This window comes from Mustela nigripes, chromosome 2 (assembly GCF_022355385.1).
Source record: "Mustela nigripes isolate SB6536 chromosome 2, MUSNIG.SB6536, whole genome shotgun sequence".
Taxonomy (NCBI): domain Eukaryota; kingdom Metazoa; phylum Chordata; class Mammalia; order Carnivora; family Mustelidae; genus Mustela; species Mustela nigripes.
In genome coordinates, this window is record NC_081558.1 from 52480681 (window position 1) to 52494439 (window position 13759).

The following is a 13759-nucleotide window of genomic DNA, read 5'->3' on the forward strand; positions in this document are numbered from 1 at the left end:
CTTTTCTTGTTTTGAATTTTTCATTAATAATAAATAATGCTTTTTTTCCCCCATTAAAATAAATAAATAAATAAAATAAAACTATAATCCAAGAAGACTTTTCAGAAACAGAAAAAGAGTTAAATCTATACACTGAAAGGACTTCTTAGGGACTAATTAAAATTCACATAGATTGATCAACTCCAAGACATTCTGGCAAAGATACCAGCTTTCAAAGAAAAAGATAAAATCCACAAGGCTTCCAGGAGAAAAAAATTAAATAACTTACAAGGGCAAAAGAATTAGATGGGGTATCACACTTTTCAAAAACAACACACAAGGAAAGGCAACTATGAAGCAGCATTTTTTTTTTAAATTCACACAAAGAAGTGTGAATCAAGGCTATAGAAAATGTCAAGGCTATAGAAAAACCATTTTAAACAGAGCTTTGAGGCTTCTACATTCATCCGTGTTTTGGAGTAATCTATTAGAAGGTGAGCTTCTCTCTACCAATAATGACTGGAAAACTTCAGAAAAAGGACTGATAGTAAGCATGTAAAAATGTTTAAGCATACATCTAAGACCAAAGCAAAGGTGGGGAAGAGGACAGATGACTAATACAGACATATGTTGTGTACTGTTAACAAAGTAGAAATCATTGGTATCAAGGTAACCACTAGAACAAAAACATAAACCTTCCTAAGTACCAAAAAATATTTACAAATAAAAGAACAAAGAGTAAACAACTCATAGAGGAGCATAATAAATATTTTAAAATACACATAACCATAAAAGGTTTTCAACTTGCCTCACAAAATATGACCTACATATATACTGCATATATAAGAGACACACCTAAAACAAAGTAGACTCATAAAGACTAAAAATAAAGGGGTAGAAAATAATAGCAATCCTTATATCAGGCAAAGTAGAATTCAAGCCCCAGAGCACTAAGCACTACAAAGGACATTTTTTAATGGTAAAAGCTACATGTAACACATAAAAATATGTGCACAAAATAACACAGCAATAATCTTAATGAAGTAAAATTTCAGGAAGTAAGTAAGTAAGGAGATATAGGTAGAAATAAACCAATATGAGAAAACTATACTAACCACATTTATCAATAAAAATAAATGAATTATATCTCTTGTTCAGAAAAACAACAACAAAATGGACCAAAAGAAAACATGAGGAAGGAAATAATAAAGAGCAAGAATGAATGAAATAATTATAGAGAAATAGCAGATCTAATTAACAAATTAAAATTCTGGGTCTTTAAAAATAAAAATATACAAATTACCAAATTGCCAAGAAAAAAGAGAGAACATACAAATAGCGAAATAAGAAATAATAAAGGATTAATAACCATTGAAACAGAAGACATTTTTTAAAATCACAAGAGACTGCTTTATAGTCTTCTCTACACATAAATTTGAAAACTTAATTGAAATGAATACTTTCCTAGGAAAATAGATTGCCACAACTGACTGCATTTGATTTAGAAAGCTTAAACATGCCAATAGACAAAGTCTCTGAGGAACTACTCCACCAACAAAACAAAACAAAGCAAAAACAAAACACTAGGTCCAGATGATTTTTCAGACAATTCTATCAAATTTTCAAGGATCTGATAATCTCAGTCTCTTTAAATTATTGCAGAGCATTGAAAAGGAAGGAAAACTTCTCAACCCCTTATATGAGGTATGTGTAACACTTATACCTACACCAAATAAGGCAAAGAAACAAAGTATTACTCATGCATATTGATGGAAAATAGTAAATAAAATAATAGGAAACCCAAATCGAAAATATTAGAATCCAAAATCACATTAAGAAGGTAATATACCATGTCTAATTTGGATTTACTCCTGGACTAATGCAAGACTGATTTAATGCTAGGAAATCTACTAATAGTGTTCAACATATTAATAGCCCAAATGAAATAAATTACAAAATTATCTTCACAGCTACAAAAAAAAATTATTTGAAAAAAATTCAACATTCATCACAATAAAAAAATAATCAAGCAAATGGATATTGAAGTATATTTTTAAAATGGTAAATGTGTGTGTGTAAGTTTAAAAATCAAATATCTATAGTATCCTACCCATTGTATAAGAAAAGAGATATAAGAAATCATGTCTGCTCATCTCTGCAGAAGAAATATGTAAAGGATGAACTAGAAAATAAAGAATGATTACCTACAGGGGATAAGTGGACAAGGGATAGAAGGAAGGGTGGAATTAAGGATGAGAGGAAACAATACTTCTCTTAATATATTTTCAATATCTCTGACTCTCAGAGAACCATGGTAATAGTAGTTTTTCACATAGCACCCAAAATAAACAGTTCTTTTTTGTGGGTGGAATTAAAAGGGAATACAAACAGTAAGAAATGAGCCTAACTGTATTATGAATGAAAATGTAAGAGAATGGGAAAGAAAACACTTAACCTAAGTAAATTTCCGGAAACAGTATTTTAACTGTACACTATAAGGCTAAAAACAAAAAATTATTGTACTATTCTCTTGTTTGTACAGGGATATGGTTTTGTAATTCCATAACTATTGTATATGTATATGAGGATTGAACAAACAAATGAATATAGATCACTGGGGACAGATTTTACACTAAGAAAGAAGTTACAAGTGAGGAAAGTGGAGAATCTACAATGAACTGTATTAGAATTTGAGGTATCAGGAGACTCATATGTTTAATATACATACAGATGGGTATATATGTGTATGTATGTGTAGATATACATACATAGGTCTCCTAGCTTTGTGTGCTGCAAGAAGTGGTACCCCAGCTGCAATGAACACACTGGAAGCCATATCTTGGTTTCTGAACACCACTTTCCATGAAAGGAACCAGGGCTTCTTGGAGAAGCAGTTGATTCCAGTGCCAGGGCAAGACATGATGAAGCTGGAATATTTAGTGGTACCAGAAATAAGGAAGTGCTCAGAAAAAGAATGAAGGCATGTCAAAATGAGATAGGAACCAACTTGAAGACACTCCTAGTAGCAAAACCTAGAACAACTTGAATAGCAGAATAAATACAGTATTGGATTATGATCCATAGAATAAACCGAATACACAGGAGTCCATACTGAAATAAGTAAAAATTGAATAAATAAATGATTGTGAAGGGATAGTTCTTTCTTACAGAATAATTCTAACTAATAAAATGTAGAAGGAATGAAAATAATAGAAACCTGTGAGGCAAACACCGCAGGAATAATTGTTGCAAGGAAGATCTACCAATGGATGCTAAAATCAGTGGGTATAAGTTTGACTTGAAACAGGATATTTTCATAATCTCAAAATATCCTCCCAAGATATTTATTACTTAGAGAAACACAGTAACTTTACAGTGGAAAAAACTGATACTAACCAACTTAACCAAGTGATCAAGGTAAGCTTCACCAATAATACAGTTTATGGATATCATGTATCTCTCCCAATATAATGCACTGAGAAGGACATAGCATCACTTCTATGATGTCCTTACTCCCCAAAAATGTAATAATGTTTGATAATGAGAAAACATCAGACAAATCCATAACAAGGAACATTCTGCAAAATAATGACCAATACTCATCAAAAATATCAAGGTCATAAAAGACAAGGCTGAGGAACTGTTGCAGATTAGAGGAGAGTAAATAAATATATCTCTGAAGTGCAGTGTGGAATCCTGAATTGGATACTAAAACAGGAAAAAAAAACGTAAGGAGAAAAACTGGTAGATAATGAAAAAGGTCTATAGTTTAATCAATAGTATTGCACAAATGTTAATCTGAACACTAAATATTAAATGCTTTCCCCGTAAATCAGAAACAAAGCCAGGGTATATGGTGTTTCTGTTTTTATTCCATATGGTTCTAGAGTTCTTAGAGAGTGCAATAAAGCAAGAAAAATAAACAAATATCTTTAAGATTAGAAAGGAAAAATAAAAACTGTATTTATGCATGAGCATGATTGGCCACTTAGAAAATCATACAAAAATTAAGTGAACTTAGTATTGTCACAAGATAAAAGGACAAGAAACAGAAATCTATTATATTTTTTATATGCTAGCAACAAACAAGTGGAATATTAAAAACTTCTGCTCTTCACAAGGTACCATTAAGAAAATGACAAGGCAAGCCACAGAGTAGGGGAAAATATTAATAATACTTCTCTGATAATGGATTTGTATTCCAAATAATATCAAGAATTCCCACAACTCAGTAAAAAAAAAGGGTGGGGGGGACAACCCAATACAAAATGGGCTGACTCAACAAGGACTTTGCAAAAGATCTATGAATGGTCAAGAAAGATATGGGAAGAGACCTCCACATCTGATAATATCAAGTGTTGGCACAGATGTGGAGCTACTGGAACCCTCAAACATTGCTGATAGAAATGTAAAATGACAGTGAATTTGGAAATCAATGTGGCATTTCTCAGAAAGTTAAACTTATGTTACCAAATGACCCAGCAATTCCACTCCTAAATAAGATGGGCAAAGCTAATCTGAGGTGAAAAAAAATCAGATCAGTGGTTATCTGGAGCTAAGACAGGGAATGGGGAGAGAGAGAATACAGAGGAACCCAAGGGGACAATAGGAATGTTCCATATCTTGAATGCAGTTATCTGGATATACTTCAAAACTCATTGAAATATACACTTAAAATGAGTGCTTTTTGTAGGTAAATTAGATTTTAATAAGGTTGCTTTTAATTAAGGTAAAAAAAAATAATGATCAGAGTTAATGTTTATTGAACATTTACTTTAAGTGCTTTCCATATTCTGCATCATCTTACTGAATTCTCAAAACCACTTTATTAGGTAGGACTTTATTATCCCCATTTTTCAGCTGAGGAAACAGATAGAGATCCCAGTAAAGAACAAGGATTTGAACCCAGGCTTTCTGACTGCAGAACCTGTGTTCTTGACCACTGTGCTACAGGTCTAGAACATCAGGTATCTCTCCCCTGACATTAATAAAAAATTAATAAGTCTCATCCTCAGGACATGCTAACCACGCTTTCTGTTTGGAGCAGCCAAAATAAGTGAGTGTGGATCCAAGAAATGAGGGGAGGAACCAAAGGCAGAGGCGGCCTAGGGTAGAACGGCTTTTGTCCAAGCCTGGACTCCAGCTCCTGCATTGGAATCACCTGGTGCCTGGTCCTTGCCTCACCCTAGACTGACCCAGTCTCTGGGGTGGGCCTGAGATCTGCATCGTATATGTGCCCTAGTGAGAACAATAGAGACAGGACTGTGCAGAGGGAAGTCTGTGTGTCAGAGAAGCCTGGCCCCTCCTAACCCTTTCTCACCTCTCTGTGCCTCAGCTGGCTCATATCCACCATGGGTGTCATAATAGAACCAACTGCATAGGGTGGCTGGGAGATTTACGTGATTTGAGGGAGAATTAGGCATAGCACCTGGCACAAAGGCACTGGATATATGATGGATTAAAGTAACAATTGAATGAGGGACTGAACTCCACCCAGCACCTCTCTCTCTTTCCTTCCTCTCCAGGCCCTGGCCTGGCCTTTATCGCTTACCCCAAGGCTGTGACCATGATGCCTCTCTCCCCACTGTGGGCCACTTTGTTCTTCATGATGCTCATCTTCCTGGGCCTGGACAGCCAGGTAAGGGGGGGATCCCAGGCTGGGAGGGCAGGGAGATCACATGCTACTCTCAGGAGCGGCTCAGGGACCTTACCCACACCTCAGTGCTGGTTGTCTGGGCCCCGCCCACTGTTCCCACCCTGCTCTCCTCTTAGCACACCGTGATCTCTACGGTCACCCTCAGACACAACTGTATGGCTCCTTCCACAGCTTCCCAAACATACTTTTCCTTACCTGAAATTCTCAACTCCCAATCCAAGTTTTAAAAAAATTGCTAAATTCTTGCATCCTGTGAAAATATGTCTGTGCAATAGCACCATCTAGCAAGCAGAAGAAATTCTCAGAGAGAAGGCAATGGTTAATGGTATCCAAGAGCTCTACCACCATGTGTCCCTGTCCCAGGCAAATCGTGGGGGACACAGGAGCACAGAAAAGTACCCTCTCCTTCCTTCCTCTGTCTCTGTTACGCCCCCCGACACGCTCCAGGTGGCCACGTGGGTCCTCGGCACCACCGTCAGCTCCCCAGTGCCCCTTGTCCCACCGGCCTGCTCTCTTCCTTCTCATTGTTATTGATCCGGCTCTCCCCACCCACCCTCCTCTTGGCAGCCTGCCTTCCTCAGCAAAGGGTGTATAGTTAGAACTAGCAATTTAAAGGCGTACATTTTCCTTTTTCTCTCTGTGAATTCATGCCCTTCATCTTCTCACACTGTAAAACTCACCTCTGCCTGCCCTCCCAGCCCTTCTCCAGGGCTCTTCTGGATTTTCCAGCCAGATGCCTGTGGCCTCTGGTCACTCACCACTCTCCGAAATCTACCCTATTTCCTGCTATTCCAGCATGGTGGATTTCTCTAAGAGCCCCAGTGAATGTCTTCCACCTAAAGCTGTCCTGGCACAAAGGCACTTGGTATATGATGGATTAAAGTAACAATTGAATGAGGGACCGAGCTCCACCCAGCACCTCTCTCTCTCTCCTCTACCCATGACCTTGTGCTAGTCACTTAGCACCCAAACCTCATACCAGTATGTCTGTCAACCCAGCCAAGTCCAATTTCTTCTCCTGGGTGATTTCTCAGAAACTGCTGAGCCGAGCTGCTGAAGCACCGGGTGTTTCTGCTGATAATCTTCTCTTCCATTGTTACGGGCAGAGGCCTTGGGAAGGATTGGCAGCTTGTGCGTGACAGTGACCATCCTGCATAGGGAGGTGGGGGCTGGGGCCTTGGTTCTGTGAGTCCCTGAGGGTGTTGAGCACTTGGGCCAAGATGCTGTGTTAGCAAGGGGGACTGAAGTGGCAGACTGAAGTTAGCAAGGGGCCAAGTGGGCAGGTGGCCACACGTGTGCTGCACTTGCTGAGCCTGGGCCACACCCTCCTTTCTCTGTCACAGTAGCCATATGGACTGGGGGGCACCTTTTGTCATCCCCATTTTGCAGATGAAGAAACTGAGGCTGAGTGAGTTGCTAGAACATGGACCCAGGTTTTTGTACCTCTTAGCCCGCAGGCTCTGTGTCTCTTCAGTTTGGGTCCTGGATAAACAAACTTCCCTGAATTCTTCCTTTCCCTGAGGACCCTGGAGAAAGAAGGACTGAAGATAGCCTTGCAGTAGAGGCAGGGTAGCCTGGAGGCTGAGAGCCTGGGCTTTGGAGTCAAACAAGGCTGAGTTTGAGTCTCAGATCCACAACTTTTACCAGCTGTGCTCTTCTGGGCCAGACACTTCACCTCTCTGTGCTTGGTCTCTTTATTCAGTAAAGCTGGAAATATCTTTCCTGAGGAGGTAGAAATGAATCAGAAAGGATTTGGGGCTAAAAAATGACTCCAGGGAAGGAAATGTCTCCACGCTGCAATCAGCAAAGGAATCCTTTGCTTTTTTAATCCTTTGCTTTTTTTACTTCTCTTTGCCTTGGCAGTCCAGCACAATGGTTAAAGTCCAGTCTGTGGAGCAAGATTGCCTTGGTCCCTACACAGGCTGTATCTCTGAACACCTCTGTGCTCTCAGGCAGGTGGCTTACCTCCTATGCTTCCACGTCATCACTTACAAAACAGGGATGATAATAGTACCACAGAGATCAAATAAATGAATATTTGTTAACTTCTCAGAAAAGAGCCTAGCACCATGTATTCACCATTATTTATTATTATTTTTATTGATTTATCAAAACTTTTCTGAGCATCTCCTCTGTGCCACTGGGAATAGATGAAAGTGGCATGCATGGTCCCTGCCCTCCAGGGTCCCAGCTTATAAGGAGATAGCTGTAAGCTCCATGGGCACCATGGGGTGAGGTGGGGGGTTGGCTGAGTATAGAGGAGAGGAAGGGTCTGTTCTGCCCAAGTTCAGGGCAAGGAGGAGCTGTCGGGGAAAGGATTATGCAGGAGATCTGCGTACAACAGTGCTGGAAAACCCAGCAAAGGGTCGCTGGGATATTTAGGCCGGCTGTTGATGGGTAAGCAGGAATAGAATGGATACTGTGTGTCTTGCCCAGTCTCAGCATGGTGGGATGCACTTAGTGGCACAAGGTCTGCTGTCGTAAGCCTGCACAGTCTGGCTAGGCCCAGAGAGTCCTGTAGCAGAAATGTAAGAGCTGGGCGTTGGCTCACCTCTGATTGCTCTCCACCCATCAGAGGGGGAGCTTTCCCAGAAGCGAAGGACAGGAGAACTATTCCAGTCCTAGGGAATGAGGAAATCCAGCCCTGCTCACAGAGACTGACCAGAGCCTGCCACTAGCGAGCGCCCAGCTCTCAGGACAGTTTTGGAGACTCCCATCTCACCTCCCAGACAGCGTCTCATTTAAGTGATTGACCCTAGAACAGGGCCCAGCACACAGGCACATGACAGGAAGCATGGGGGAGAAGGAGTACTAGGTTTCGAGTCAGGAGTACCCAGTTGACGTTCTCACTCTTTCACTTCCTGTCTGAGCAACCTTGGATGGGTTACTTCCCCTCACTGAGCCTCAGTGTTCTCATCTGTTACATGGGTTTGCTGGAAATCTGTAAGTGCCTGGATTGTTATTATTCTCAGGCCCTCTTGTCTGTATGAGTGTGGAAAGAAGGGTGGGGCCCAGTGAGAGGGAAGCCCGGGGGTTAGGTCTGTTGCACTTGTCCAGAGCTGGGACCACTAAGAACAGACTTTCTCTCAGGCATGATGCCATCCTATCTGCCCTCTGCAGTTTGTGTGCGTGGAAAGCCTCGTGACCGCTGTGGTAGACATGTACCCCAAGGTCTTCCGGAGGGGTTACCGGCGGGAGCTGCTCATCCTGGCCCTGTCCATCGTCTCCTATTTTCTGGGCCTCGTGATGCTCACAGAGGTGAGTGACATGGAAACAAGTAATTGATGTGACACGGTAACTTAAAGGTTAAGTGCTGGGCTCTAGGTTAGGCAAGTCTGATGTCAAATACCAGCTCTGGGATTGTTCGTGTGACCCCAGCCAGGTCTAGCATTTCTCTAGGACTCATTTTCTCCTCTTTGTGGAGATCCCTGGAAGTTCTCATTGAGCCCTAAGCATAACGTCTTCACGTGTGTGAGAGCTCAGCTAACAGTCACCGTGGTCACTACCAGAGGGGAGTAAAACTCACAAAGAGAAAGACTGGGGTTATATGGTCATTATCCACCCATACAGTACTTTTGGGTGAAAGGGACAGTGTCAGCCATGGACCCCTCAACCAGGTACTGCTCTTGGGCTGAAGTTCAGAGCAGGCTCTTCTAGAATTTCCATGAAAACAGACGTGCATGAGGACATTTGGCACCTCAGGCCCCTTGTCTCTCATCTCTGCTGGTCCTGTGAGTGAGGAAGTGTTCACCATGACCCCCCACATTAAGACTCTCATGATACCATGTTTCTTCCCCCACTCCCGCAACCATCCTGTCTAATAAATATTTTTTCAAGTACCTTGGGAAGGTGGGATGAGATATCTTTCTCCCCATGCTGACAATACTAGTTAATTAAAACACACAAACACACACACACACACATACACACACATGCACACACATGCACACACAGAAAACTGTTGCCTAGAGACAAGAAGAGGTTTTGAAAGAAACATGGAAAGAATGGAAAGAAATGAGGGAACTCCAGTCCATTGAAGCAGCCGGGGTGACATTGAGGTTGGTCTGTGGATCCTCTGCTTCTTAGCTCAGAGGCTGCCTCCTGGAAGGCTCCTCTGCTTTCCTTCCTCAAGCACTTAGCTCCAGGCTTGCCCCAGCCTTTCTCCCACCTTCGAATGACCACTGTGTTCACCCGTCTCTCTGCGTCCAGGCTGAGGTCTATGAAGACAACAGCTGGCCTTCACCAGCTCCGTGCCCTTGGGGCCTGGCAGGGGGTGGACACTGAGGGCGTGGTGGCTGGTGTTATTACTGCTCCTAGTCATTGTCACATTAATGGGAGTGATAATCAGCTTTGAGCAAATGAATGGTGTGGCACTTCCCTTTTCCACCTCTCCTCTCCCCACATGGGGAAAGCAGCCCTGCAATGAGCAGGGCTTCATTAAGTGCTGATTAATTACACAAAGTAGAGTCTTCGTCACGTACAAATTGGGGGGTTAATGTGATGTGTTAACGAGGCTGATGGGAACAGGGCTACAAGAAGAGTGGGCATTGGCGTGGGTGTCACTGGCTTGGAGCAGACAGGCAGAGGACCCTCCTGGACCTCCAGCCCCAGTACCCCTGGCCTTGCAGAGCCTCCATGCCCACTCTTCAACCTGAGGCCATGGGTCTGTCTAGGGGTGCCTCACGGCCCCTGGGGCCCATCAGGGAAAGAGCGCTGTGGTGACTGTTAATCAGCACACCCTTGGGCTTCACATGCCAGCCCTCCGCCTCCACGCAGGAATTTCTGTGAGTGATTGCACCAGTGAAGTTCAGATTGCCAAATGGGCCATGTGGGCCTCAGCCTTCACAGTAATTGCTGGCAGGATCTTATCCCTCATTTACACACATTTAAAGTGTGGCTTTAGGGAAAAAATAGGCCACAGATTTCTTACCCTCCACCATGGTGGTGTGGTGGAGAATTAAGAGCATGGCATGGACTATGCAGCCGTACCACCTAGGTTCAAGCCTCGGTCCCATGGCTGGCAAGCTGGATGACGCACCACGAGCATTCTTGCTCCTCTGTGCCTCCGTTTCTCCTATGAAGACTTGAGGACAGCAGTTATACCCTCCTTTTAATTATACACGCTGTAGGGATCTGGCAGACTGAGACATGGGAAGCAGCTCAATCAGAGCCCAGTACTTGGAGAGGGCTGCATCTGTATACACTGTGTTCATGGGAGAAGATATTCCTGAGAGCAGTTAGGAGCATGGTCTGAGCTGTTGACTCAGAAAGCTGAGCACATTCCTAGCCACAGAGGAGCCTCAGTCCTGCTTCTCACTCTCATAGCCCCAAATATCCACCACAGTCAGCACCAACAGGAGGCCCTAGACCAGATATGTCCCAGAGATCCCCTTTGTTTCACCCCGCTGTGTTTTTAAGAACATAAAGAGGTTGCCAACAATTGAGAAGGTCTTCTTGTGAAAATCTGATTTCTGGCCTCTTCTAGAAAAATCTGCAGATCTGGCCACACCCAGGCTTGCCTCCCCCAGCAACTTTCTTAAGGCATTGCGTGGCCACATGGGGCCTGTGCTCTCCAGTTACCCCCAGTCCCCCCACTTCCTGGGGTCACACACCGGGCCTACCTCTTTTCCTCATGTCATCTGTCTGGCCCTCTGGGCATCGAGATGCTGCCCCAGATCCAGCTAAAGAGATGAGTGAGGAAACAAACAGTCCCAGCCCGTGTGTGGTCTCAGAGGGTAGGTAGCAGGAGGCCCTGGAGGCCATGGGAGCACTGGCTGAAAGCTTAATTCCAAGGAACAGGAAGCTGTCCAGGCTTTGTCCTGGCCTCTTACCTCCCTGTCCTGGCATTCACAATGCCTCCCCCAACCTGACCCTCCTCTTTTCCACTTTTATTTCTCCTGCTGTTGATTGTGTTCTCCTAAGGGCTGTCATGTATTATATAGATGACCTATATAGATCCAAACCCTTCTGAGAGCTGCAGCTGCTGCCCTCTTCTCCTGCCCAGATGCCATCCCTCCTTTCTAGAAATCTTCCTGGTCATCTGGCCTCTGAGGCCTTTCCCTCTCACACTGGCAGTAGATACAAAGAGAACCAGTATAGGGGCCTGCCCAGCAGAAACCCAGAACTAACAGAGCACCTGACAGGAAAACTTAAAAAAAAAAAAAACTGTGAATCCATAAAATGTGCTACAGAGGCCTGAAGAGAAGATAAGTCTGTCAAAAGGGGCTTCTTGGAAGAGGTGACATTTGAGCTGAACTGTGAAGGAACTTACCAAATAAAGGAGGGACAGCATATGCAAAGGCACAGAGGCAAGACTATCCCTTAGTCTGTCAGGGGGAAGCATAGGGGGTTGTGCTGGGAGGAGGGGGAGACAAGGCCAAGTGAGAGGGCCGCTCTTACTGGCAGGCTGACAGGAGCCAAGGGGTAGTGTTAAACTGTGGAGTGACATGATTGGATTTACATAGTAGAAAGGTCCTAATGAAAGCTGATGTGCGGGGAAGGAGGTGAGGCTCTAGGCAAGGAGAGCGGTGGGGAGGCTGTCAGAGCCATCAGGGAAAGGGGCCGAGGCTGCCCAGCCTCTAGTCTCAGGTTTTCTGTGTGGTCTCTGACCTTTAGGGAGCAGAGACAAGAGAAACCTTCTCAAGCCCAGCTACCCCAGAGGGTGCTACCTTCGGGGTGCCCAGGTGCGGAGGCTGTATTGTTTGAGGAGACTAGGAAGAAGCCGTCTGCTCTGGTGGAAGTGACCCTGGGCTGATGGTAGCCCCAGGGCCAAGCAGAGGGCCTTTCCAACTCCAGCTGGCCAACTTGCTGTCCCATGTGTCTTTGCATCCCCATGTCCATGTACCTGTCCTCCTGCTCTGCAGGGTGGCATGTACATCTTCCAGCTCTTCGACTCCTACGCCGCCAGCGGGATGTGCCTTCTCTTTGTGGCCATCTTCGAGTGTGTCTGCATCGGCTGGGTGTATGGTAAGTAGAGGCCAGGCCCACCTACACGCCAGCAGCCTGTCAAGGTGCCCAGCATATAGACGCCTGGGGCTCTCTGCACTGGTCTCCTTCTGTATCCACCCTTCCTCCTTTCCCTCAGAGGATCAACCTGTCACATTTGTCAGGAGAGCTTCTTGATCTTATCCCCCTGCAGCACAGGTGGGGGTTCCAGACTCAGGCACTGTGACCTTGGGCCAGTGCCTCAGCCTCTGAGCCTCAGTTTTTCCATCTGTAAAATGGGGTAGTCCTTCCATGTCTCCAGGTAGGAGATAGTGTGGACAAAGCCGTCAGCATGGTGCCTGGCCCTCATGATCACCTGTCTTCTGATCCTCCTGTTTCCTAAATCGAATGAGTGGATGAGGATTGCTAGACTCAGTGATGATGGCTATTCCCACTGTGAGCATAGCTTGGGAACAGGTCTCTCTGTGAGCTGCCCCTCTCATTAGCAGCCCAGCCAGGTGTCCCCTTCAGAGCCCTGCCTCCTGCCCCCACATATGTCAGCCAGGCCTTGGCCCTGCCTCTCAAAGGGACCATCTTCGATCTTTCTCCAAGAAATGTTTCCTTATGCGCTGTTTCCTGGGCCTCACTGACCAAGGTCAGGAAGGGTCTTTCCAGCATTGGTCCGGAATTCCTTCTACTGCAGTATATTCTGAAAACTCACATAGGTAACATCTTGGTAGTTGTTAAGTGGTAAATAAAGTCCCTGCTGTCATTTGTCTGTTGGGCTGGGGAAAGCAAACCCTCCTAGCCCTCCCTCTGAGTCTTGTACAAAAATTCTCTGGGGTGTGTGTGCCTGTTTGTTTTATTCTGGACAGGAAGCAATCGCTTCTACGATAACATCGAAGACATGATTGGCTACCGGCCATTGTCGCTCATTAAATGGTGCTGGAAGGTTGTGACCCCCGGGATCTGCGCGGTAAGGGCCCTGCCAGAAGCTGCCTCCAGGCTGACCACCCACTCTCCCCTTCTAGCACCGCAAGCCCAGCTGAGGCTGGCCCCCTGGGAGACCCTCTGTTCTTCCAGAGAGTCCGCAGCACCCAACAGCTTCCTAAGTGGCAGTCGTGGGGGCAGTTTCTGGGCTTGGCCAGGGAGGGGCCTTCCTGGGATCCCAGCTCTGCCACCAGCTTGCTATGTGACCAT

General features: G+C 44.7%; 1 protein-coding gene across 1 annotated transcript in view; it reads left to right on the top strand.

The window, feature by feature from the left end:
- Positions 1–13759, top strand: part of SLC6A11 (solute carrier family 6 member 11) — a 129412-nt gene that overhangs the window by 108442 nt on the left and 7211 nt on the right. The window contains exons 9-12 of the mRNA XM_059390333.1: positions 5505–5617; positions 8756–8893; positions 12499–12601; positions 13435–13535. Coding sequence (XP_059246316.1) covers positions 5505–5617; positions 8756–8893; positions 12499–12601; positions 13435–13535 — 455 coding nt within the window. The remainder of the gene's footprint in view (positions 1–5504; positions 5618–8755; positions 8894–12498; positions 12602–13434; positions 13536–13759) is intronic.